Raw genomic sequence first — 27,332 nt, 5'->3', positions numbered from 1 at the left:
GCCAGAAATCTCCAAACCTTTCAAGAATTGTTTTTCTACGCAGCTAAATGGAAGCTGGAGGTAGAGCAGGGAGAACTCTTCCATTCCAACTCTGCATAAGAATTCCATGGTAGAAGTTTAATCTCATTACATAGAGCCTTTTACATTTTTTGCTTTAATCTAATGCTGTAGCTTAATAATTCCTATTTTATGTTGCAGCTTTTCCGTGCAAATTTCAGTCGTTATAGTAAATGCCATCTATTAAAGAAAAGGCAAATCGAATGAAATGGGCTACAGCACTAATAACAGCTCACAGTAAATTTGATTAAGTTATTGTTTCTTTGGGCAAGGAAAGATAATTAGATCAGAAATTGCAGCAGGTATTAATACGTATTTTTCCAGTACTATTGATCAGAAATACGAAGCGGTTACTGACCTGGGGCCGCTCAGCGTCGCCGTGTCCCTCACGGCCTGGGCAGTTTCCGACGCGAAGTCCAGGGCTCCAGCCACAGGTTTGGTGACGGTGCCAACCAGCCCTTTCCCGAGGCCCGAAATGAAACCACTGACACCTCCTTCAGTTTTCACACCTTCGACTGTTGAAGTTATCACACTTGTCAATCCTCCAATGATCCCTGGCAAAGACAAGAAGAGCAGAGTAGGCCAGAAATATTGAGCCTAAGAATTCCAGAGCCTTGTCCCAGCTGGTGCCGTCTGCCGGGGTGATTTACTGTTACGCTTGACAGAAATGTGCTGTGCATTTAATGTCATACAAAAACTGCCTCAAAACTGATTACATTAGCTTGTAACTTTATACTTTGTATATGTAGTACACACACGTGCGAACCTTTCTCATGATCCATTTCAATGCCTACGGTGTCTCTTTACGACACAAGTCCAGCCTAAAGACTTTTGCTCAGCACAGAAGAGGTTGCTGCTTTAGTGAAAGCCACGTTATCTTTACACAGGCTGCAACAGTTGCACTAAAAGAATGACATTTAAACAAACTGAGACAAGATGATGCAAAATATAAATATTTGATTTAAACTTGGCTGGTATTGATTTAACTTTCTTCAACAGATAAATCATGAACTAAATTGATGCGAGATTCTGGCCAAATTAACACTAGTCCACCGCCTTTTACACAAACCCATTTCTCTAGTTCCTGGTAAACCCCAGACCACAAAATAACCCAACTGGTGAAATGTTCCTTTAAGCTGATGTACCAATTCTCGAATTTCTGGAACTGAAAGCAAACATAAGAAAGCTACAATCCAGACATACTCATTTTTATTCTCATGTCTGGCCCTCAAGAAGACTGTTTGCATGGGTATTTTATGCCTCTACAAAGAAACTGTGATTAACTTTGAAATTTCATTTCAATTTGCAAAAAAGCTTTTACTTACAGTTGCATGTGGGAAGACCTTATTCTAAAATGTAGTTTCTGTCATCTTAAAAAACAAACAATCCTCCCACCCTGACCTGCAAGCATTCAAATTCAAATATAAAGCCAGTGAGAGCTCCGCTTCCCTGGCTCCAAATAATCATCCAAGAGAAATACAAACTGTTCTTTTCAATCTGATCATTATTTTTTTAGAGAGAAGCGAGTTAAAATGACAGCTGAGGGTTACCATGTGCAAGCCCATGGATTCCAGCTACAAGATGTTCTCCACTCGTTGCAGCATGATACCGAATGTATTCTCGTTCCGTCTGATGTCTGTTGTCCATTGTCTTTCCCAAACCATCTGATAAGGTCCCAGCGAACTGTAAGAGAGGAAACTTTCTGTTATTAAAAGAACAAAAGGTGTTTCCCTTATGCAGATTTACTGAAGAAAATTCTTAGATTCTTGTGAAATACAGATTTATACAACTCATTTGTTACACATACAGAGTCACTCCAGCTTTTTTGCCACATTGACCTGTGCTTTCCATTGGTGCAACTTCAGTCCTCAGGTGAGAGTCAAAAACTAAGCAGGCGCCCAACCACAGTGGTCTGGCCAAAATAAATGAAGCCTGTGAAGGCCGCACCAGTGACCCAACTGTAACCTTTCAAACACTCACAAGAATGTTATTTAGATACAGAGCTGTTCTTCTGCAGAGATATGTGAAATGCCTCGGGGCGAATATGCCTGTCATGAAACTAAAACATTTGCAAGAGTTAATTAAATTCTTTTTAGTAACACAACGTAGAGATGGCTTTATTGTGAGAGGAGTTGGTGGGGGAGCCGTGCCAGGTCCTCTGCGGCACACGGGCCGTGTTGACGGGCACTGTAAAGCAACAGGCCAAGAGAACCCTGAATGTGTGTCAGGAGCATTTTTATTCCTCATACTTTCTTTTAGCAGTACGGGGGAAGACTTGAGACAGGGTTACAGATACAAGAGGACACCTAAGTCCAAACAGGATTTGTTCTGAGATTTCTGACCATTACTGAGTACCAGTCAATGGAAAAGCAGCAAATAAACATGATCTATTGTGATCTGTTGACCTTTAGTTTGACGTAATCAGATATAAAACAGAAGCTGGGTACAAGGAGGGAGGTGAGAAAAGGCAACAGAACCCCTGAAACCTTACCTCATAGTCAGGATGTTATTCTAGAAAGGGACTCCTAGCAGGCATTTTCCTGGAATAACCTCCAAATACGAGCTACTCTTTGGTTATGTGTAGTTGTTCATCTTCTGTACCTCCCTCCACTAGCATCAGCATTCTTACAATCTTCTTTCAATAAATGAACTTTTCCCCCCTCTCCTCCCCAAGGAAAGATAATTTAATGCTTTGTTGTGTCTTAGAGGAGGGCTGGGGAATGTACCAGGTGCCAGAGGAACGTCCAAGATCCCCGCTGGCTGCAGCAGCGGTGGAATCGCTGCTGATCCCAGCTCCTCCACAGCGCACGGCTGCTTCACAACTGCGCTTTGCACGGCTCAGGTTGTTGCAAGTACCATCTCCTTTGCACCTGTATTATACTTATGGTTAAAACCCTATGCGATTAAAGTGTGCTCCAGAAGACAATTAAAAACTGGTGTGAAATTCTGATTAAAAAAGAAACAAATACTTAATTTATGTGCTTGATGCAATGACAAATTTCCCCTCCTTTTTCTGTTTTTCCAAGGCTGCATTTCTTTTTTACCAATGAGATGGTTGCCTCGTTTTAGATGCCTGTTTCCAGCTCAACAACAAACTGTCCAGTGGCTCCAGTTATCTAAACAAGTAGACTTTTACATCATGAATGACAATGAAATCCCATGACCCTTCTTGTGACTTGATCCTACAGACACTGAACAGAGCTTGGCTATCGCTGACTGAACTACTCCTGACCTCTTTGTGAACTTCATGTAGATGTTATTTCTTTTAAATTAGCCTACAGATACAGACCAACCTGAAGATGCCTATTAACCATATTTAAAGTTGTTGGGTTTGTTTGTTTGTTGTTTTATTTTTCTGGACAAATAGTCTAAGAGGATTAGAGTAGTTGCTATAAAAATTGGAAGGCTCGACAGACCTTCAAAATTCAAACCTCGTTAAGGAATCTGTCAAGGCCTGAAAATGATTTTTCCAGAACACAATTTGAAATTTACATTAGTGTGTGATCAGACACCCAGCCAGCGGGAATAAACCAGCTTATTCATATTGATCAGACCTGGTAAGCTCTCCTTCCAGCTTTGGTTTCCCTCCCCCCGCCCCCTCTAAACTGGTCAGCCCCACTTTCCAGCTTGCCCAGTACATGCAATCCAGTCTTGCCTCAGAATTTGACACCTAATAGTCAGGAACAATTCTGGTTTACTGTACAGAAAGAATTCCATGTCATAGTAAATGATTCTCTTAGTAGGAAAGAAAAAAATCACGTGCACATAATGTAAAAGTCACAGTCTGCATGAACTGTAAAACCAGTAAAACGGGGACTCGCTGTCCCTGAAGATGTTATTACCCTCCGTAAGCCGGGGCACTCTGGCCTTGGCTCATCCTGTGTAGCTGCCAGTAAAGAGACAATTAATAATTTCTTGTTCTACGTTTCCGTGGTGTCACCAATCAATATTAACTCTCTACCATAATCTGCAAAAGCACTTGCAATACTGTCTGTACAAGAAACGAATGTACACACGTTTGGGGATTTTTTGGTGCTCACATTTTTAAAAGCCCAATAATTGAAGTTTTGCAACAAAAAACTTTTAGCCCAATGTATCCTTTGCTGTTTCAAGCAACAGAAGAAAAACAAAACCATCCAAATACGGTGTTTGTGAATCAAAGCTGGTGCCAAACACTAAGGCTTATGGGGCACAAGAAGAATTCAAAGCAAATGAAAACTAATTCTAGACTTTGTACAGCATGTTTCCTCCAAGCCAGATGTATGAAGCACACGGCATGGAAATAAGGTTGAAGTAATCTTTTAAAGGCTTTTTGAGCTCTTGGCACTGCCTGGTTCTCTAAGGACATCCCAAAAGGATAAATACACAATTATGACTTTAGTCCAAACATTCCATTGTAATTCTAGCAGCAGAGAATGGTACATTTGCAAATATTATTGACTGAGCAAAGCAGAACATTCCAGGCTGGAATTTTAAGGGAGAAAGTGATGAAATTGAATATAGGTCAGTTATAACTTCTGTGCAAACCTCCCAATGAACTGCATTTAAATTAGAAATCACAGGGCTTACTTGGTTCTCATCTTTGCTTTGCAGAACTCCTTTAAAGAGGAGCTCTTTGTTGAACTCCATTCAGCTCTCACCCCAAACCACCTTTCAGAAAAACCCTGAACGCCACACGCTGCTGATGTTCATACACAGACAGCTTGAAAGGAACAAACAAATCAGTGCATACCGTGAACCTGACAGGAAAACCCTAAGAAATATAATACAGTAAATATCAGCCCCAAAATATATATTCTTATACCAAATGTTTCACACAGAACGTTATTTTTACAAGTTTTTTAGAAAAATACTAATAACCTGTCTTTTTAGCACTGTGACCCTCTCTAAATTACTGACAACCGAGAGGAGGCAACAGCTTTTCCCAAACATGTTTCTTGAGATTCTGTGCAGCATCCTCAAGCCCTATTTATGACACATAAAGGAAAGGAGCTTTAATTAGCTCACATCCCATCGTTAACTAAGCTTCCTAATGCATCCTGACAATGGCATGTTGGCTGGGTAATCCTGGAGCCCCCTGATGTGCCGCCTGTGTGGACGCCCCATGAGCTGGGTGTCCCAGGGCAGCCCCCGTTGGGTCCCCATGAGCTGGGTGTCCCAGGGCAGCCCCCGTTGGGTCCCCATGAGCTGGGTGTCCCAGGGCAGCCCCTGTTGGGTCCCCAGGAGCTGGGTGTCCCAGGGCAGCCCCCGTTGGGTCCCCATGAGCTGGGTGTCCCAGGGCAGCCCCCGTTGGGTCCCCAGGAGCTGGGTGTCCCAGGGCAGCCCCCGTTGGGTCCCCATGAGCTGGGTGTCCCAGGGCAGCCCCCGTTGGGTCCCCAGGAGCTGGGTGTCCCAGGGGAGCCCCTGTTGGGTCCCCAGGAGCTGGGTGTCCCCAGGCAGCCCCTGTTGGGTCCCCAGGAGCTGGGTGTCCCAGGGGAGCCCCCGTTGTGTCCCCAGGAGCTGGGTGTCCCCAGGCAGCCCCTGTTGGGTCCCCAGGAGCTGGGTGTCCCAGGGGAGCCCCCGTTGTGTCCCCAGGAGCTGGGTGTCCCAGGGCAGCCCCGCTGTCCCCAGAGCCGCCGGCCGGGCCAGTCGCTGCCCCAGGCCCCCCAGCAGGTGCCCGCTGGCGAGCGGGTTGTGTTACCGGCGGAGCGAGTGATCCCCGCAGGAGCTGCCGCTGCTCTGCAGACACACAAGGCCGGCAAAAGTCCACAGCATGAACTTGGAATGACCCCAGTTGCAGAGTCACTGGCGGGTTCATCTGGAGGACAACTGCGCTTTATTAAACAACTAATACTCTTAACAGATAATTCCCCAACCCCCAGCTTTAACTCTTGCAAATCCTTAAGGTCTTCCTGTTTGTTTATTTTTTGGGATGGGAATCATTTGCTCTCCTTCACCCCCTCCTTAAAAACTCCCCTATATACTGCAAACCTGCGAAAAAGCCTGCAGAGACCTAGTGCAGTTCCGTGAGTTAATATGTAACAACAATGTATTTAGAGGGCACAGATGAAGTTTGCTATTGACCATCACCTATACCACACGTTTGCATTCTCTCCCAGCCGTACACCCGCAGGCAGGCTCTTCCCAGCCAGATTTGTTTTCTGCCACGGTCACCTGTGACCACACTGGGGATCTGAAAGAACATTCTATTTAAAACCCCACAGCTTTTCTGTGTTCCAGTAGATTTCTGAAGGGAACCTAATGCAAACGTGTTAATTCGGCCTGCCATCGTGTGTACGGTGTAAAGAGCAAATAACTCTCATTGGGATCTGTTGAACGGATGCCCATGATCTATAGTTAAAGCTTTGGAAGGTACCTTGGCCATCTCCTGCTGACATAAAATACTGTCTTCCTCAGGGATACACAGCCAAGGAATTTCTAGTTTAAATCTGTACTATTTAATGTATTCTACACAACTATGTAAGTTTATGTATAGAAAAGGGAGGGATAATTAGCCTTTTGTCAAGACTGAAGTAATTAATTTCAAACCCACACCCCATTTTTTCTCCTTCAGATGCTAATTGCGATATATGGGATATATGTGCCTGTTTTCATGACATGCTAACCATTCAAAAACTGTAGGTTAAGATCTAATTTCACCCCTATGATACATGTTTATTTCTCATTTCACAGTTTATGATTTGGCAACATTTTGCATACCACATTTTAAATTCTCCTTTTTTTCACTTAATTCCCCAATGACTCAGCAAAACAGGAACATTGTATTTTGTTTTGCAAGAAAATCAGCTGGTAAAACCATTTGCAATAAAGCTCTAGAGCAAGTGAAAACCTTACAGCTTTCTAACCCCTCCTTTTCTAGTTGTCAGGATGGTCACTTGCAGATTTCTGCGTAGAGCTGAGCATCCGGCTGCAGTTGTTGCTGCAATGTTGCAGGATTCTCATTGTCTACTGAATAATTTCTCCTGGAAAAGGCTCGTTCAGAGCTACCAGCAGTGTGTCACAGTTTGATTCTGAATGTGCACATTTGAGACACCAAGTCCAGATCAAAACAGTTCTTCCCACAGCACCAGCTTTGTTTGATCTTAGCCATGCCCATTTCGCCACAGAAAAATAGGCTGTAGTCAAAGCACGCTCACAAACACTTTGTATAAGAAGCTTTGTAAAAGAAGAGCTGAATTTAACCCCAATAGTGACGAAAACTCTCAACCAGGATGCTGGCCACACACATTTATCCCTTGGTACAAATGAAAAACAGGAAGAACAAAATAATACTTCAAACTTCTCAAAGACTATCCTTTATCCTAAAACCTCTTTCAAACATACTGATCACAGATACCAGATGTTCCGCACATAAAAAAGGACACTTTCCATGGCTTTTCATTGTCACTAATTGGCTATAAAGCTTGCTGTCTTTTAAAACTGCTAGGAAAATGGCCTCATTATAATGCTCCTCCCAGCACTGGGAATTTCAATTACTTTCCATCTCATAATCTGCACATTTTCATCCAGATTGCCTCTGCTGGGCTGGTCTGTGAATGAAAGGCGCGTTACACTGGAGATGACCCGCAGTGCCACCTGGGTGCGTCACCTCCACAGGCTGCAGTAGCTCCCAGGCAATACTGAGCGAGACACACCAACAAAATCTCAAGATTACACTCAGGGAAAGCTTCGTTTGACCTGAACTGTCTCATCTATACGAGTAGAAAAAACCCCTATTCATGACAATTGTTGCTAAATCCCGCAAGCTCCTGGACATCCCTTGCAGAGGATGACGGGCAACTTCCCCAAAGTAAAACTCAAATCTGTGAAGCTGCCCAGAAAGACAACATGTATTCCAGCCTCATTTTTGTCCAGAATGAGACTGCCAGCAATCACACACATTCTGCTGTTCACAGGTAAATAGAAGAGTAGGGAGTCAAAATCCTGAAAATATAAAATGGTAGGAAACTCAGAAGTCGAAAGCCACCATGAGCCTTCTACATTATCAGTTGACTATTTTGTTTTACATCTCCTGCCACCACGTACTTCTTTCCTCGGGCTTCACACGCAAGGCTTTTGTCAGAAATTTCCTGTCACCAAGATACGGTTGTAGTTTCAGCTACCTGCTTTGCATTTTGAGCTAATATTCCTAGAACTACTGAACCACAGCGTCTCCAAAGATGCGCAAATGCCACTTGTTCTTGTTCTGAACGGTCTCAAGAGTGGTTGGTTATATAAACTACCAAACGTTAAACAGAAGGAAACCATCAGCTCTGACTGCTTTAGAAACATTTCTGCTTGTTCCTGGGTAGAACGCGTTTAAACTGTACCTACACTCTGAGCTCTGCTGTTTCTACCTCACCTTATTTATTGCCAGTTTTGTTAACTTTCTGCAAGTCAAAACACTTGGTCATGATTTGTTTTTAAATAATCCCTTTATTACTTCCTCTTCACTTTCCATTCAGTTATCTCTATTTTTCTGTCACTGCCAACCACTTGAGATTCTGCTTTGATTTATCTTATAACATGGGTTAAAACTACTATTTCCCTCTGTGTTGCTTCCATGCTCCTTTTCTACAAATGCCTCCATGTCAAACATTCACTTGGAGCAATATTTGTATGCGTACTAGTGTTATAATGTTCTTACCTGGTTCCAACACCCTACTCTTTTTATCTCTCTGGTAATCACTTAAACACCTCTGAACCGAATTAACACTCTGAACTGATTTAAAATAAATACATGAAATGAAAGCCCGGAGCAGAAGTTCATTTGTGCCTCTTCCTCAGCCATAAAAGAAACAAACATCCACCACACTACTTGTTGCAGCTCCTCCATAACCGAGTTGTGGCCAGCGCCCCCGAGCACTGCGGGCTCCACAAACACCCAACAGGGAAATGCAGCCCTGGCTGATGCTTCAGCTTTCCCTAAAAAGCCTCATTACATTTCTCACTGGAAGCTTTAAAGTTCAATATGAAAATACGGCTCTTTCAAGAAGTTAAGTAAATTATTTTTTTCAGGAGGAAGGGAGGGATATAAGAATTATTCCCATTCTCTATATATGTATCTCCAGAAACAAACAGCCGTGTGGGTCAGCACAACACCTATTTGCCAGTAATAGAAACAACCAGGCTTAATTTTCCATTTGGAGAACACAAGCTCCAGAACATTTTTGCTCAGATGCTAACTCAGTGTTCAATATTAATTTCTAATTGAAACGACGATGAAACAGGAATAATTTAGGATTTAGTACTATCACGCCTAACGGGGGAAATAAAAAGTGTGGATGCCAAGAATGCAAGACATTTCTATGCATATGGCAACTATAGAAGTCTCCATTCAGAGGGAATGAAATTCCCTCAGGTGTCTATATTTAGGATCAAAGCACTTTTTAAAATACAGAACTTGGAGTCTCCAAGGGATAAAAACTACAAAACTGTCTGTAGTGAACTTTATTTAACCTACGCTTTTGTGCCAACTTAAATACAGTGCAGCTCTCCACTTGAAAGAAGGCATTACCCACTGCGTGTTCTGAAACGCATGGAAAAGCCATTACAGGATAATCAACAGAACTATAAAATAGAAAAGCAATAAAATGACAAAACCAGATACAACTCAAACAGCTTACTTTTCAATACACTCAAGCAGCGTTCCTTTGAAAGTGATGATTATAGTATTAAAGTTTATCTGTCCACTCATGCCTTAAAAGCTAACTCATCTTCCAATCTAGGGTAGATTTTTATGTAGGACACTTTAAAAGTCAGGTGCCCACAACCCAAATGGGGACTTTCCCCCGCCATCAGTTTATGGGCAGAAGACAGAACCATGTCCCTGTGGCTGCACTGGTTACCAGCCCCCTCGACTACGGCCCAGCTGAATCAGGTGAAAATTCATGCAGTGAAAATACACTTCAAATACTTTCCCTACAGCGAGCACCAACAGCAAGATGAAAATGACCTGTTGTTTCAGTCATGTTCTTCTTGAGTAATTGAATATTTTGCCCCACATTTTTTAAATTTACCAAAACTTCACATGTCCTAGACATGGTCACAAAGGATATACACGGCATAGTAGAAAGGAGTAAAAGACAAAGTTCTGCACTGTACCATGTACATAACACATCACAAATTGGACGTGAAATGTCAATTTTTTACCATATGGACATTCCTGGCTTAGTTTTCTAGCAGATTTAGATGCCTAAAAACAGCGCAACATATAATGAAGAAATAATCCTGATTATTTGAGACTTTTTACCATCTTTTTTAATGTAGCAGAATTAAGATCCATCCTTTGGAAGGAGGTTTAATTAAGAAGTTCCATAATGTACTACTAAGCCTTCCTAAATGATCTGATTCTCTCCTTGTTCTAAAATGACAAATACATAATCTATATAAAAAGTTTTTAAAGGGAACTGCGTGAGACTTGTATCACAGACATTTTGGATATATCAAGGAGGGAAAAAAAATACCTGGGAAGACAGATAAATAGGACATGGGGTGATTTTCAAAGGTATAAATGGGAAGCAGGCACTGAGCTCCAGTTGAATTTTGAAAGGAGTTCAGCATCCAACTGCCCCTCTGCCTTTGAAAATCTCCCTTCACAAAACCCTTGGTTACAAATGACTCCAAAGTTCAAAGAATGACCTTGCCCTTGTGGGAAACGCAGGAAGGCTCGTGCCTTTTAAAGAAAGATTTATGAGACTGTTGCTGCAGATGTGACTGCGATGAGGAAACAACACTTTATAGAAAGGAAACTCTAAAGAAACAGACTCTATTGGGTGGAGCGGACGGGTCACCAGAGACCAGAACCACGAGTACAAAGTTTGGACAAAGCCGCTGCTCTGCACAGATGGACGCTGCCCCGCGCAGCTCCGCACATCACCCAGCGCCGGGGTCAGCCTGCGTTTGAGTGCCGAGCAGCACAGTCATCTGGTGGGGGAAACACAGGAATATCCACAACATGGCATTTTGTTTGAGCTTCTTGAGATTGTCCAAAATGGGCTAATGCTGGGAACATGGTAATTATGACAGAGATGATTGAACCACAAGGAAAGATGACTTAAACCTTCTCTGGTGTACAGACATGGACAAACTTACCTGTGTGGAAAATGGACATAATAGGAAGTAAAGAATTTTCACAACAACAGATTCTAACAACACGTCCTTATCCGAAGAACATATTATTCCAGTTCTACCCCCGTTCACAAAATTCATTTACAGTACACGCTGACACACCATGTTATGTAATGAAAAATATTTCAATTTTTTTTTTGTCCAAGACAACATATGTTTGTTCAGTATCAAGCACATTATCAACCATGATCCAAACCACTTCCTACTGTTGGCTGCTGTGTCAGATCTTACCTCTCTCAGGCACTAAAGATAGTTATTTTCACTGGCAACGCAGAGAAAATTGAATTTTCTCAGTCATTATCAGAAAAGCAAAAGAATGTTCACCATGCAGAGACTTTGCAGTTAAACTAAAGATAAATATGTAGCAATCGAGGAATTTCTTAGTTTGTTGCTATGCAGCATAGAACAAAAAATAACTCGAGCATTAGCATAATAATTGATATTCACATCACCTTAACCACTTTCCAAACACAAAAATTAACAGCAGGGTGACCATGAGCCAGCACTGGGCCCTTGTGGCCAGGAAGCCAATGGTACCTGGGGTGGGTTAGAAGGGGGTGGTCAGTAGGTCAGAGAGGTTCTCCTGCCCCTCTGCTCTGCCCTGGGGAGACCACACCTGGAATATTGTGTCCAGTTGTGGCCCCTCAGTTCCACTTTAGTTCTCACTATGGTTATCTGGTATCTGCAAAATATACGTGTATCAATAATGAGGCCTTGAGTGGTTTCATTGGCTCCTGCCGGATTTCTGGCATCCCTGAACTGTATATATAGTGTTTCAAAAAAATCTACCCTTCACATGCAGATTTTACTAAACAAACAGGGCATAAAGCAATTTAAAGATGGTCAATAATTCTATTTTACCTGTTTCCTGACTACTTTTATTTATTGTTTTAGCAAACTTTAGTATCATAATTGTTACCTTTGCAGCAGAGTTTGATACTCCATGTGTGACGTTTCTTATCAGACCACCAACATTGCCGTATTTTATGAGCCCAGTAACGCCTTCTGAAAAATCATTCAGCAGACCCATAGGGTTGCCAAGGAAATCCACTGAACCCAGAATCCTTGCTGCCTGGCTGAGCAGCTCCTGAAAAATAACAGGGATAATGAAATATCACTTATGGATCATGTTAACACTACCAAGGTTGATTAAAACAAAAAAAAGTCCCACTTGCAACAAAAGCATATTAAAAAAATATCATTTTGCTGAAGAAATGAACACACAAATACCAGTAAGATCAACAAGTGTCATCTCAAAATGCAGCGTACTCTTAGAAGCATGTGATGTTGTTTCTCCATATGCCAAAGCACAAACATGTAAATAGTCAAGAAAACATTCCCCCGCCCTCAGTAGAGAGCTCATCAAAAGTAGATCAGCCTTTGCCACAAGAAAAGCGTACACTCACCTCTTGAAAGTGCTTCAGAATGTCATTAATGATAAACTCCTGAGTTTCATAGGGATGGACCCTGGTGAAAGGATCCAGATTAATCACAGCATCTTCAAATCGGATTAGAGGAAATCCCAGCGTGCTTTTCAATGCCTAATTAAATAAAAGATATTGCTACTTTAATTTTTCTCTCTACTTCTCATTCACAGCACCCAAATGAAACTTTCAATAGGTATCAAGCCAAAATGAACAGAAGCTGCTAGAGGAGTTTATCGCTGCCAGGCAGACGCTTTCATAGAGAGGGCAATCGCTTCAGAAACCTTTCAGGCTTAGCACTTTGCTGTAACTCTTTAAAGTTTAACTAAATCGAACCCTAAATGAATTTCCTTGATACACAGCGCAGGCAAAACTGGGCGTTTTCCACACTGCTGAAGTTCTGTGAATGGATTAAGTGTCAGGATGAGCTGGAGTAACATACAGAATTTCCTGCAAGCCTGAGGCTCATTTCTTAACAATATGTGTGGTGGACTGAAATTATTTAAACCAACTTTTTCAGTTATTTTCAAGGAATAAAACTAAGGTGGTCATTAGACCATGGGCCATCTGTTACCTGCACAATCTACACATTAAAAAAACATTAAAGCTGTACAAGCTATACATATATATATATATATATATACACACAAAAATAAAATAATTGGGGAAAAAAAAACAACCAAGAAACACGGTATTTTAAGAAAGAAAGAGATCCTTTCTACTTCAGGTCTTGATAATAGAATCTGCACAGTCACTGAGATCAGAAAATCTGAAGGCAGCAAGAAGCCTGATACTTGTGTTCTATCGACATTAATCACAAAGGCATGCTTGGGAGTAATATGAGTTTTTCTGCCATCTGCAGGCAATTAAGGTAAATTACAGGTCTGATTTAATTTTGCAAGTAAGAAAGGACCTATTTATTTTTTCAGTAAATGGATGACTTACTAGAGTAGCCCTCATTATTCACTTGGGTAGGAAGTAATTTCCTGTTTAACTATCAGATATTATATAAGGCAACTTTGTTAATACTAGTACCTAATAAAAATAATCTGTCTACACCAAATTACCAGACAGCAATGGCCAAGCCAGAAACATTAGGGGTAGTTAGAAAAACTTCTACAAAGGCTCTACTGTGATTATTCTCTCCCTCCTACCCTGAACTCTCCTGTGCTACTAAACTGAATGGAACTCTTTCTGTGAAGTTAATGTACAGAATACAGTCAGTGACTGTATTAGGGGAACAAAATGTATACGTCAAGTTTTCTCTTGGGAACAATTCTGGTGGCTGCCAAGACATATCCATATGCAATCATACACCAAAGGCGGTAGGAAAGCCAAACAGAACAGCACGTTGCTCCCTTCTTAAAGACAACCACCGCTATTTTCTCTCTTTAAACTTGAGATAATCTGGTGATGAGCATTTTTGTGTTGAAGCTAAAGCACAAACACATTCAAGACATTGCTCATGTTGTTGAACGGTAAGAAACGTTACAGCTACCTATTGAATTGTCCTCCTTCGCACAAGGGTTGGGAGAAAGCAATACAGGACTGACAATATTCTGGGTCATTTTAGTAGGATGCCATTAAATACGCTCATTCCACAAAACTAAAACTTCTCTAAAAGCTTGTACATCTTAATGTCCATAATAATATGGACATAATAGCGTCCATAAACAAAAGCCTGGCCAGCGTCTCAATTTTGTTATATGAACCCACAAGCTGGATAAGTAGCAGCTCGGCTCCTCCACAGTGGGGAGGGTTTTTTATGGCTTGCTTGGTTGATTTTGTAAATGGAAACTTAAAGCAGTAAGTGAAAAGCTTCTGTTCCCTTTTCCTCCCCCAACAGGATCTCTTTACTCTGTGAAAGCGTTGGTGTACCTTGAGATCCAAAGGCAGTTTGTTGGAAGTGAAGACACTCAGCTTTATCTGAGGCACGCTAATTTTCAGGTTTTCAAAGTAGTATCGCTTTTGTCCTCCTCCTTGTTCCACAACCTTTTCATGAAGGTTTTCATCATACTTTTCGATTTCTGTAACCAGACAAAACATACAAATCAGAATAGACTATATGTAAATAAAGATAAATGCATACTCTGTAAAGAGTTAATAGTTTTCTGTACAAATAAAAAGTATGTGCGACTGCTCATGTACCCAGCAAAATGACTCATGCCTTGTGACATGGAATTGACCCTTGAGGCTCAGGAATTTTTATTCAGATCTGCCTGTATCTCCAAAAGCTGCATGTATTCGTACCTAGATAAAAATGTCATCCAAGTGCATAGTTTATGTTATTTGAGCTTTTCATCTCGCTTCTCATTTATCTTTGCCAGCACACAGGAGGAGACACAAACATAACTATGCAATGGTTTCCTACTGTGTAGTCACAGTCTTACAATATGAACGGAAGAAAACTCGTATTACAATTAAAGTCAAGGGCACGACCAAAAGGTCAGACAGCCAAAACGTTCCTTCACTTAAGCAAGAGGAACTGCCCAAAGAACAAATGAACAGAGATCCCATTTCTAGCCTTGGGTTTAAACAAACAAACATTACTAAACAAAGTGGTTTGCTAAATGAATAACAGAATTTCTTTTTTTTAGGTGAATCCAGATACAGGAACTTCAGATGAAAGCTGAACTCCTTCCCACCGAGGCTCAGCTCAGCTCAGCACCAGCCACCGTGCACTGGCCACCAGCGCGTCCCTGCCCGAGCGCCAAACAGGCACAGGGACACCAACAGTTCATGGGCACCACGGAGACATTAACTCTCCAGCTTTTTGCTCCTCACTGGAAGTTTCCAAGCAGCTACGAGTTTGCTAGGTGTTTTGAACTTATTTTATATGCAAAGATCATAATATCCCTGTGCACTGTAAAACTGGTCTTTCTAATTTGATACTGTACCTGATTCAGATCGATCATAGCCAAAGAAACTCAATAGCTTCAGAAGCAGTTTCTCCTCAATTTGAACTGTGAACTTTCGAGCAGTGATCATCAGATGCTACGAAGATAAACAAGACTCAGTTTACAGTATTAACACTAGAAATATAATCCATGTAAGACATGAAATAAGACAATGTGTTCTACTTAAACGAGTATTTTCGCTGCAATAGATTCATCTTAATAGTAAGATTCCCACCTTCAAAATGTCTTTGGTACTTTTATTCATGTAAAGTTACCTACGACCTGTAATGATTATTTCAATTTTTTTGATGGTATTGTGCTTCACCACCTAATACTAACACTTCAGAATATGATGCGTAGTTGTTTTCCAACACTGAAATCAGCTGTTTTTCAAAACACCATCAAAATACACGGGTGAAGATTCCAAGTGAGACAGTGGCTCTTGGTAACAGTTTTGCCCTCACAAGGGACACCACGGTTGGTGGAAAAATTTCCAAACAGCATCTCCAAACAGCTGCAGTACAGAGAACAGGGTTTATGTTGCAAGGTAACATCTGCAAACTGGCTGAAGGGAAGAAGCCAGAGAGCCGTGGTCAATGGGGCAGAGTCCAGTTGAGGCCTGGATCTAGTGCAGTGCCTCAGGGGTCAGTACTGGGGCCTGTATTGTTCAATATATTCATCAATGATTTGGACGAGGGAATAGAGTGACTGTCAGCAAGTTTGCTGATGACACCAAGCTGGGAGGAGTGGTGACACTGGAAGCTGTGCTGCCATCAGAGACCTGGACAGGCTGGAGAGCTGGGCAGGGAAAAATGTAATGAAATATAACAAGGGCAAGTGTAGAATCTTGTATCTGGGCAGGAACAAGCCCAGGTTCCAGTATAAGTTGGGGAATGACCTATTAGAGAGCAGCATAGGGGAAAGGGACCTGGGGGTCCTGGGGACAGCAGGGTGACCATGAGCCAGCACTGGGCCCTTGTGGCCAGGAAGCCAATGGTACCTGGGGTGGGTTAGAAGGGGGTGGTCAGTAGGTCAGAGAGGTTCTCCTGCCCCTCTGCTCTGCCCTGGGGAGACCACACCTGGAATATTGTGTCCAGCTGTGGCCCCTCAGTTCCAGCAGGACAGGGAACTGCTGGAGAGAGTCCAGCGCAGCCACCAAGATGCTGAAGGGAGTGGAGCATCTCCCGTGTGAGGAAAGGCTGAGGGAGCTGGGGCTCTGGAGCTGGACAAGAGGACACTGAGGGGGGGACTCATTCATGTTTACAGATATCTAAAGGGGGAGTGTCAGGAGGATGGAGCCAGGCTCTTCTCAGTGACAACCAATGGTAGGACAAGGGGTAATGGGTTCAAACTGGAACACAAGAGGTTCCACTTAAATATGAGAAGACACTTCTTCTCAGTGAGGGTGACAGAACACTGGACCAGGCTGCCCAGGGAGGTTGTGGAGTGTCCTACTCTGGAGACATTCAAAACCTGCTTGGATGCCTTCCTGTGTAACCTCATCTTATCAGAGAGAAATGATAACCTTGTATACAACTCATGAAGAGCACAGCACGGATATTCTGGTTCCCTGTGCTACAATGGTACCTGTTCTGAGGGGAGAAGAATTGGTTTGAAAAGTTTGGTCCCAGACATGAACAAACAGGGGTCTGCCCTAATCTGTTATATTTTAAAATATTTTTATTATCCTGTTCATCACTGTACTGTAGCTTTAAACACTATGAACACGAGAAGGTGGACATAGGGTCCTCTAGGCCTCAGTATTAATTCAACAAAGTGTATTTCACTAATTATTTAATTCAGATTACTAGTAAAAATGGAAAGGTCATTCAAACAGAGTAATACCTGCATGGCACAGTCAAAACATTGTGGTTTACCTTGTATATATCTGTCAGTGCATTTTTACTGGGAAATTTCATAGCATTCACTTGCACAGCAGGACCAGTCTCCACAGGTTCATTTTCACTTATCTTAGGTGTCAGAAAGAGCATAAAAGGCCGCGTGGTGCCAATGAGCTGGTTGTCCACCTACAGAATAACATATTCAGAAATGTCTTTCATTAAAAAAAAACTGTTACAGCTACTAAAAATCAAAACCTATAACAAAATTGCTATTCTCCCTCTTTTAAAAACACAGCCAAAATTATTAAACAGCAGCAGAGTTAAGCTACTCCTGCATTGAAGCTTGACTGATGCATGAATGTACCCATCTATCTCATGTAATCTGCATCAGTACCCACAATTCCCTTTTTCCAAGAAAATCTTTCTTACTTGGAACAAAATTCTAATAATTTAGAGGAGTTTTTTAGTAGAATAAAAACAGTTTTTACAGCCTTCAGTTCACCTTGTGAATTTCGAAGACTGAACTGAAAACAAAGGTGAATGCAAAACTCTTCAAAGTCAAACCCAAAATCTAGTTGGAAAATAACATGACAGGTTTATAGTTGTCTCATTTGCCTATGGGTCTATGATTTGTATTGCGCATCTACCAGCACTGGCTGCTTTTTTGTTATGAAATGACAAAGAGCCAAGATCCGGGAAGGGAAAAAAAAATCTCAATCTGACCTGTTTACAAAATAGAGATTCTAATTTGTCTAATAGAAATTAACAGTGTGAGGTACAATTGTCTCAACTATTACTAAGTAAGGAAACTAATGCTAATCAAAACTTCCATGATATTCAGGAATTGAAATCTCAGTAGCAGCTCTAAACATTTTTCAAACATTATGGCAACAAAAACTACAGAAGATCTGAACAACTGAACTTGTTTCAAAATGGCAAATACCTGTATGTCCTGCACACTGAGCTCTAGCACCTGACTTGTCGAGAGTTGTGTGTAGTGGACATTAATTCCTGTGAGGCTTGCAAAGACCAGCTCCTCAGGAACTTTGTTGACCAAAGACAATCCTATTCCACCTTCCAGTTTCACAAGCACCTGAGAAAAGAATATTTGAAGAGGGGAAAAAACCAAATCAAAACACTAACAAAACAACACTGAAAAAAACTGTGATAATGAACATGTACCTCTAGAAGCAAGTTATTTTTTAGACCCATCTCCAGAGAGGTTGAACAGCTCATTAACAATTAGTCTCCCAATAAAGTGCTCACATAGAAAACAACACTGCCGAAATCCAGGGTTGCAATTCTGCTTGCTATCCTGCTCCTGCCACATGAGAACCTGAACTCCACCATCTCATGGTCGCTGCAACCCAGGCAGCCCTCGACCTTTACTGCTTCAACCAGACCCTCCTTGTCAGTGAGGATGAGGTCCAGCAGTGCACCCCTTCTAGTCGGCTCCTCCACCCTTTGCATCAGAAAGTTCTCGTCAAGGCACTGGAGGAACCTCCTAGACTGGGGCTGGCCGGCCGAGCAGTCCTTCCAACAAACATCAGGGAAGTTAAAATCCCTCACCACAACCAGGGCCTGTGATTGTGAGGCTGCTCTCAGCTGTCTGTAGAGGCCTCATCAACTTCCTCACCCTGATCTGGTGGTCTGTAATAGACGCCCACAATAGTATCACCCTTGCCAGCCTGCCCCTTAACTTTCACCCAGAGACTCTCAACTCGCTCCTCATCCGTGCCTGGACAATACTCAATGCATTGTAGTTGCTCTCTCACATAAAGAGAGTCATACCCAACTTCTAACAATGAGGAGTTTTAGCAGGAAAATCTGTAAGTTCATAACAAGAGATCATTCATGGGGAACCATACTGATCTCCTCTAAAATCTAGAAAGGAAAATGGTAAATAAGAGACAGACAGTAGTTGTAATATCTTACTTCTAATTCTTGCTCTGTATCTGGATTTTTTAACTTGCGTAGATCTTGTTCCGTAACTGGAAGTTCTTCTGCTTCACTGGATGAACGATCATTTCTACGTTGGTTAAAATCCGTTATCTGATAAACAAGTAAGTTACTACAATGATCGCTTACCTATTTATAAATAACAGCTATATTGTCCTACCTTAAAAAAAATTATCATAAAAAAAAAATTGTTGTAAGTATTTCTGGTTTATGATATTCCCCTCCCCCTTCATATCATTATAAAGGTAATTTTTGTAAGAATTTAGAGATGCAATACGGATTAAGGTATTTCAAGTACAAGCAAATAATGAAACTAGATTCTAGTTAATGAAGGACATTCACCTGTAGAACTCTAGTTGGCCCATCCGGGATGACTCTAATAGCCAGTACTCCTGATCCAGGCCTCAGCTTTTGGTTTATGAACTGCTGTTCAGGTGGAACTGGCCCCAAAAGTTCAAGTGAAGTATCAGGACCAAGAACAACTTCTGCTCCATCACGAAGACCTAGTATTCCTCCCTTTGCCTGGAGAAAGAACGAAGAGTAAGGAAAAAAAACTAAGTGATGGGTAAAGGCTTCAGATAACTACTTACAGACATTAATTTAAAAGTGTATTTTACTCCACGCTCCTTACTCTTCAGAACTAAAAGAAAAGCAGTCCAGCAGCATTTTACTTGATAAGACATATTATTTGAAATTGATAACAACATTCAAACATAAGTTCAAACCACAAAACTGTTTGTGCAAGTCTGGTTTCCTCTGTATTCTGAACTTTAGCCCCAAAGCCTTTAGTTCACTTCAATACTAAACCCAAATGACTCTGTCACCTGCATCAGCAACACTCAAAAAAGTTCAACTTTTCATCAGTACTGACCTGGACAACAAGTCCATGGATACCACAGGTCAACTTTCCATCCCGAAAGCTCCATGTCTGGGTGGTGCTGCGCCGCCGATCGGGCTTTCTCAGCATCAGGGGCTCGTACCTGCAATGACAGGGTGCCAGCCGGTGCTCAGGGGATTGCAGCGTGCCTGTTTTACTCTGAAGATGTGTTATTGGCAAACACTTCTCTACGTTTGTTCAAGCTCATTTTCCTAATCTCACTTTTGAAGTGCTCTTTTAACAACCTGCTGCTGAAAATACATTAGCCATGCTTTTAAATATATTTCCAAGTCACAAAAGTGATGAGGTCTGCTCACAAAGACAGATAAAATCTAGCTCTTCCACATGCCTTCATTGAAATTTCTTTCCTCATTCAGAGAATATGATGTCAAGTGTGCTTTCAAAGACAAGGTTAGACTCTGCATCAGTTTCCTAAGGAAACGTATTTGCAATACCTGTTATCCGTGACGGCCGCCAGACCTGCGATATCTAAAATCATACACGAGTCCACAGACTGAGGAGACGGTTTCTGGGGGTTATGAGGAACTGAAGAACCTTCATGGCACAGCATTCCTGTGCCCATCATTCTCCAAAGCTGGGATCGTTTTCCTGGCTCCTGTTGCACAAAAATTCAACATTTAGATGAACGCAGCAGTACAGAGCAAATATTTCTGTTGTTTAGTTTAGTTAGATGCAGAGCAGTATTTACAAGCTGGTTTGGGGGGACTGGACTGGATGATCTTTCGAGGTCCCTTCCAATCCCTAACATACTGTGATTCTGTGAAATGTCCCATGCAGAAGCACCACCACAATTCATGCAACTTGGATTGCAATAACCTGTCACTTTCAATGGAGTCTGCCTCCACCCTTTAAAAGTTACCACAAAAATGTTCTTTTTTTCCTTCTCCCAGCATTTGATTTCACTCCAGCACATAGCAACAGCATCTTAACAAAATCAAATGTGTCTTGGTACCTTCTTTTTCAGTACAACTCGTTGAGTCTTTGGAGAAACATCAAGGACAAGCTCTGCATATGCAGCATCCTTATTTGAAGCAACTGGTCTTACATTTGGCTCCTGTAAACTGGAACACCAAGAAAACAGCATCATGTTTATGCAGAGTAGCTGCTTCTTCTGTAGACTGAATTAGATCTGTAACCAAATCTAGTCAAGGCAGTTTACACCTCCAATGTAACCAGACAAAAATTTATATTGGTGGTTTTTCACTCTTGTTATTTTTGGAATTGCCAGTCTAAGCTGTCAATTTGAGTACATTCTTAAAAGGGGCTTTGATTTCTCACTGCAACTAGGAACGTCACAGGCAAAGCAGATGAATTCCAAAGAAAAATTTCTACCTTATATTGAGAAAAGCAACAAAGCATGTATCCATCTCCCATAGCTGTTTTCAACAGAATATAAACTAACTTGAGTTTAAAATTCACAGGCATGTCATAAATAGGTATGCCCTGTAGTCAAATGTTCTTCATACACCAAATGAAATTAAGCCCCCAGATGTGACCCTCAACATCTCTGCTATTCCAAGATTGGACAGTGGGATCGTAACAGACGCCACATGCTAAATCTTTCTCATTAGGCGATATAATAAATAATGGTAAGCTGCACCTATAAAGCTAAGTTACCATGACCAAACGAGGTAAGACACACAGCTTACTGACTGGCAGACTAACTTCTGAATTTTGGTGTTTCTTGTGCTTAGCTACAAGGTTCGTAAAAGTTTAGCTGCATTTGAAAATCTTTCAAACAGTGACCATTAACTAAAGAACACCAACCACATTCAAAATGTTTCCTCTAGTATATAAAGGATTACCCTGAGAAAGTATGTGTAGCAGCAATATAAATGAAGTTTTCATAGTAAAGCTGCTTGCTATCTTGGAAGTCATTCATGCTACAGACAATTTCCGAGGAGCCGGCTCCTTTAACCGTCAGCGTGATAAAAGGTGGTAGAATAGGTTCATCCCACGCGTAATCCAGAGAGGTCATGGGCTTCACCTCAGTGGACAGTCGGGGCTCGACAACGCCATGCTGATTAAAAACAACCGGGACCTGTAACAGTTATGAAAGACACTTTGGTTTCACACAGAAATTGCGAATCGGACAGATATTTTGCTACTGTTTGTTCCTTTTTCAGGAGCTGATCACTGGAACACGTTCAGCTCACTATACATGTTCTTCCAGTCAGGACTCAGTTACAAAGAGTCCAAACAGATGAGAAATGTCATATTTGCTTTTATCTATCATCTGTGGCTCAAATGTCCCACGGCAGCACCTCAAACCCTCCTAATCAAAATTACAAGGCTTGTCCAGCTCTATTTAACAGTTCAGTACCAAAATCCAGACTGAGAACCAGTAACTATTAAGAGCTATCTATCCTGCTCTGATCACAAGGTTGGCAGTAAATTACTGTAAAATATGAGAAGCAAATTCTCTGATTTTTATAATCACTGACATGGAAGCCCAAAGACAAACAAAGTGGCAGCAGTAGCTGGAATTCCTTTTAGATCTTATTCAAGTGCTGAAAATAACACAGATTATAAACTACCACCCTAGTACAATTTTCTCATTAGTAATAATGCTCTTCCTTGTAAGACTTCTAATGTACTCATGAAAACCACATTAGCACTGTTATTTGAACTAGATTATGTAGTTGAGTACTAATTTTTAGTAAAACCTCACAAAATTATAATTATTATATACAAATACCTCTCACTACACACACTTATATTTTATTTAACTAAGCAAGCTAGTCAGCTCCCTTTTCTAACGAATGTAAAGAAGTCCTACTTTTCTTTTTTTTATTAAAAATAAAAGAAAAAAAATGTATTTATTTTTCTCTCTTACCTTGGAAAAATTGTCTATGCGGAAAGGTGGCGGCAGCTGATCCGTGTCACTGAACGCAATGCGGTATGTGGCTCCTTGAAGAGTAATTTCTACTCTTAAGAAGTAACATTTTCCCAAGGTGTCCCTGAACAAGAACAAACGAGAGACGTAGGCTTCTGATCTGCGCTACGCACAGTCAGAAGTGTGCAATAGCTGCTTCTATCAAAAAACGGAAGTAGGCTACAGAAGATTTATATATCATAGCTACCTCATATTAATATGGAACGAACTGTTTTTGTTGACCTCAAAGCCCCCAGACCAGACGCAGTTCGGAACATCCATTAGTCTCACGCATAGTAGTTGATCATAGTCATTGCGCGGCCAGTGGAACACAACGCTGGAACCAGGAAGTGTGGAGATGTAGCCATCAGGATTGGATGTTCCCTAGGAACAGAAATTGGAAACACATATCCTATAGCTATGAAAAAATACAGTATTAACCTATATAGCTCTCAAATACGAACACAACAATTCTTCTGTTAGGTGGATTTTGGTATTAGAATAATGTTGAAAGATGCTCATAAGTAGCCAACGATACTTTCAAGAATAATGCTTGTGTTCTTTATGGTTAGAAGATGCTGTGGCAAACTACTGGTCTTGTAAAAACAAGTAACAAAAAGCAAACATCTTACCCGACCTCTGGCAAACTCCCGCTGAACAAAGGCAAGCTTGTAGGATGATTTATTATCTAACAGGTAACGGGGCGCAAATGTTACCATGCAAGTGTCAATGTAACGGCCTCTGCCTTTTTTAACATCAATACCTAGTAATAAAAAAAAAGATAAAAATAAAGCTATTATTTGCAAACAAAACCAAATGACATCAGCCACTATAGCACTGAGGATAAAAAAACCCGACTATTTCCAGTCATAAGTAAATCAATGCAAGTAATTGTTCCACTTTTAAACATATGAAAAATTCTTCAAACATCACTGTGGAGTAACTTCCAAACTGTCCTTTTATTAAAAGGTAAAAGTTTCTAAGGAAGCAAGGAAGACAGAAGTTGCACTCCTCGGTGTCAGCCTACAGAGGCACCACAAAGCAAAAGCTACAGCAGCAGCACACGGCTGAACAACTACAGTACATAGACACTCCAAGTAACCAAAGACAGCAATGAGGTGGCATGTCAAATGTACTTAAAAGTAACATACAAGGGGAATAAAGACAAAGAAAGAACAGTTTGTAAATGCAGTTACTAACACTCAACGATGAAACGTAGAAATAAATATAACTGGAAACTGGTTTTTAAGATAATGAATTTCAAAATAAAAGACAAAACAAAACAAAACTATTTTTTGTTTAACAATCTTCTCTGGACCCTCAAAAACCTCTAACAATCTATCTTTTCCTACTGGAATTGTTCCGTTTCCAGTGTCGCTGACATCACATCTTGCCAAGCTGCACAGTATCTCTCAAACGTTCCTAGCAGCACATACCAATGTTGTAAATGAGGCCTGGCCGGTTCCCGTGCTGGATCACCTTCAGGGCTCTGACGCCGCTCCCACCATCCAGGGAGAACCCCTGGCACCAGCCTGGCATTCCTTCCGGATGGATTCCCCTTCCAACCCGCATGGTACAACTAAGGGTAAGAAGAAAACACAAAGATTTACTCATTTAAACAAAGGATCAGATATCAACATGATGACAGTGATCAAACACATACCCAGATTAAAAAAGAACACCTGTGTTTCAATATCAAAGCACTAGAAGCCACAAGAAGTCTCCTCTGGAGTAATTAATTCTGTGGTTTTGCCATAAGCTCTTTTAACATATTGGTCAAGACTCAATGACTGGCATGTAAAAGGTTTGGTCATTTTTAGACTGATCAACCGTGACAACATTTGTGTGTCTCTTTTCTTTGAAATAAAAAGAAATTTGGAATAAGTTTTTGTGCCCTTCTTGCGGTACTACTTACAGGTTGGGCTGTTCTTTATCAGCGTAACAGAACAGAAGTGGGCTGAGGCTTCGTGCAAGCTCATGTTCTTCAAACTGACCAGCAGCATCTGTTTTTGCATTATCTTGTCTGAAGATAAGAGGTAATCCTTTAAGAAAACACAAAAAATGAAGCGTCAAACTACACTTCACCTTTGCCCAAATTACAATGAGAATGGTAAAAACTAATTCAAAGTAAGGAACGTAAAATATTATAATAAGGTAGTAATATTGTACCTGTTTTGTTGATTAACCAATATGGTGCTGAAATCAGTATTTTTAGAGAACCTTCAGCACGACATATAATCCTTATGGTCAAATCTAGCAGTCGTTTGTTGACATCATACAGTCGCATCCGCACCATATAGTTTTGTGTCCCAGGAGGAATCAACAACTCTTTGCAGATGGGGAAGTTTTCTAGCAATATACCTACGAAAACCAAACCAAACATCACCCATGCAGAATCATTAGATTTTGATAAGCGTATAGCTTGGTGTTTCATATGGCTTCATCTTTCTGAATATTTCATATAGCTTACCCAGATTAACTTTTAAATCTGACCAGTGTAGTAACCTCTGATCTCATGTTGAAATGCCTCAATTTCACAGAATCCCAAAATGTCAGGGATTGGAAGGGACCTGGAAAGCTCATCCAGTGCAATCCCCCCATGGAGCAGGAACACCCAGATGAGGTTACACAGGAAGGTGTCCAGGCGGGTTGGAATGTCTGAAGAGAAGGAAACTCCACAACCCCCCTGGGCAGCCTGGGCCAGGCTCTGCCACCCTCACCAGGAAGAAGTTCCTTCTCAAATTTAAGTGGAACCTCTTGTGTTCCAGTTTGAACCCATTACCCCTTGTCCTATCACTGGTTGTCACCCAGAAGAGCCTGGCTCCATCCTCCTGACACTCACCCTTTAGATATCTGTAAACATGAATGAGTCCCCCCTCAGTGTCCTCTTGTCCAGCTCCAGAGCCCCAGCTCCCTCAGCCTTTCCTCACACGGGAGATGCTCCACTCCCTTCAGCATCTTGGTGGCTGCGCTGGACTCTCTGCAGCAGTTCCCTGTCCTGCTGGAACTGAGGGGCCACAACTGGACACAATATTCCAGGTGTGGTCTCCCCAGGGCAGAGCAGAGGGGCAGGAGAACCTCTCTGACCTACTGACCACCCCCTTCTAACCCACCCCAGGTACCATTGGCTTCCTGGCCACAAGGGCCCAGTGCTGCTCTCTAATAGTCATTCCTCAACTTATATTGGAACCTGGGGTTGTTCCTACCCAGATGCAAGACTCTACGCTTGGGTCACAAGCAGCAAAAATGTTATGTAAAGAACCCTGCTTAGGGCTAACTACTGCCTTAGGCATCAGAAGTCCAATCAGTGTTGAATAATTCCATACGTATTGTCACTAACAACTTTTTTCATCAGAAATAAAACAGTAAAACCAACCAGAATGTTGGGGGAACTTACTTGAAGCGGTATCTGAAAAAGAACCTTACCAAGCTCAATGTTCTGAGATGTGTCAGCTGTGTGCAACACCGCCTCTTTGCCAGGTTTTAACGTCCCATCGATCGGCATTCCCCTGACATAGAACTCGAGTTCACAAGGGAGCAGGTTACAGATCACCACCGTTGGCAAGAGATAAATAGTATGCCCGGGCTGTCTGAAAATCTGTTTAGCACTGTCAGAAAATATGTTGGAAGGCATGTAGTCCGGATAATTTTCCTTCTTTATAGCCACACAAAACCTGTGAAGGCAGATGTACATGAGAAGAAATCAATGAACTCAATGGAGTAATTGAACCCTGTCTGTGTGTACTGCACTAAATCCCTCAACATGCTGTAACTCCAGGACTGATAGCAAAACCAGCATTTAGAATTGTTCTCCACATAATCATTTTGGAGTTCGATTATAAGGTATTCTGTATTTATGCCTAACATTAAGACAACAGAGTTTCCTGATTTTAATCAAGGAATTTATTTAGTCACTTGAAAAACCTCGTCTGTTCAGAGACCTGACGGAAAATGGCTTTTGCAGATTACCCACTTCAAAACCAGCTCCCATAAACTGACAGAAACATGTTAGCAACTGTCACTAAAAAGAAATTGTAACTATTAAAGTGAACTATAAACATGTCCCGCTTGCTTTGGCCACCTGACACGTCAGTTTTTCATTAGTTAAGTAAAAAATTAGGTATGTAAACCTTCATTTTAAATATTTTTCCTCCCTGTTAAGAAATGAACAATAGAACTGACGTACAGTAGTAACTATATTGTATTCAAAGGTCCTTTCCTGAAACAACTTCCATAATCTCTACTCAAGTATTGTCTAAATTGAGAGAAACC

The 27,332-nt window shown here is 41.4% G+C and overlaps 1 protein-coding gene across 7 annotated transcripts in view; it reads right to left on the bottom strand.

The window, feature by feature from the left end:
- Positions 1-27,332, bottom strand: part of VPS13D (vacuolar protein sorting 13 homolog D) — an 80,709-nt gene that overhangs the window by 17,443 nt on the left and 35,934 nt on the right. For all 7 annotated transcript variants that reach the window (XM_065037556.1, XM_065037557.1, XM_065037554.1 and 4 more), the window contains 21 exons: positions 26,487-26,734; positions 25,230-25,421; positions 24,976-25,102; positions 24,497-24,639; positions 23,693-23,823; positions 23,269-23,444; positions 23,022-23,145; positions 21,991-22,226; positions 21,138-21,246; positions 20,620-20,780; positions 20,159-20,267; positions 19,630-19,809; positions 19,264-19,380; positions 18,272-18,421; positions 17,365-17,514; positions 15,488-15,584; positions 14,469-14,617; positions 12,573-12,707; positions 12,086-12,253; positions 1,608-1,740; positions 416-611 (listed from right to left, as the gene is read on the bottom strand). In XM_065037556.1, the coding sequence (XP_064893628.1) occupies positions 416-611; positions 1,608-1,740; positions 12,086-12,253; positions 12,573-12,707; positions 14,469-14,617; positions 15,488-15,584; positions 17,365-17,514; positions 18,272-18,421; positions 19,264-19,380; positions 19,630-19,809; positions 20,159-20,267; positions 20,620-20,780; positions 21,138-21,246; positions 21,991-22,226; positions 23,022-23,145; positions 23,269-23,444; positions 23,693-23,823; positions 24,497-24,639; positions 24,976-25,102; positions 25,230-25,421; positions 26,487-26,734 (3,231 nt within the window). The remainder of the gene's footprint in view (positions 1-415; positions 612-1,607; positions 1,741-12,085; positions 12,254-12,572; positions 12,708-14,468; positions 14,618-15,487; positions 15,585-17,364; positions 17,515-18,271; positions 18,422-19,263; positions 19,381-19,629; positions 19,810-20,158; positions 20,268-20,619; positions 20,781-21,137; positions 21,247-21,990; positions 22,227-23,021; positions 23,146-23,268; positions 23,445-23,692; positions 23,824-24,496; positions 24,640-24,975; positions 25,103-25,229; positions 25,422-26,486; positions 26,735-27,332) is intronic.

This window comes from Columba livia, chromosome 21 (genome assembly GCF_036013475.1).
Source record: "Columba livia isolate bColLiv1 breed racing homer chromosome 21, bColLiv1.pat.W.v2, whole genome shotgun sequence".
Taxonomy (NCBI): Eukaryota; Metazoa; Chordata; class Aves; order Columbiformes; family Columbidae; genus Columba; species Columba livia.
The sequence above is the reverse complement of the archived record's forward strand: the minus strand, read 5'-3'. Positions and strand labels throughout refer to the sequence as shown.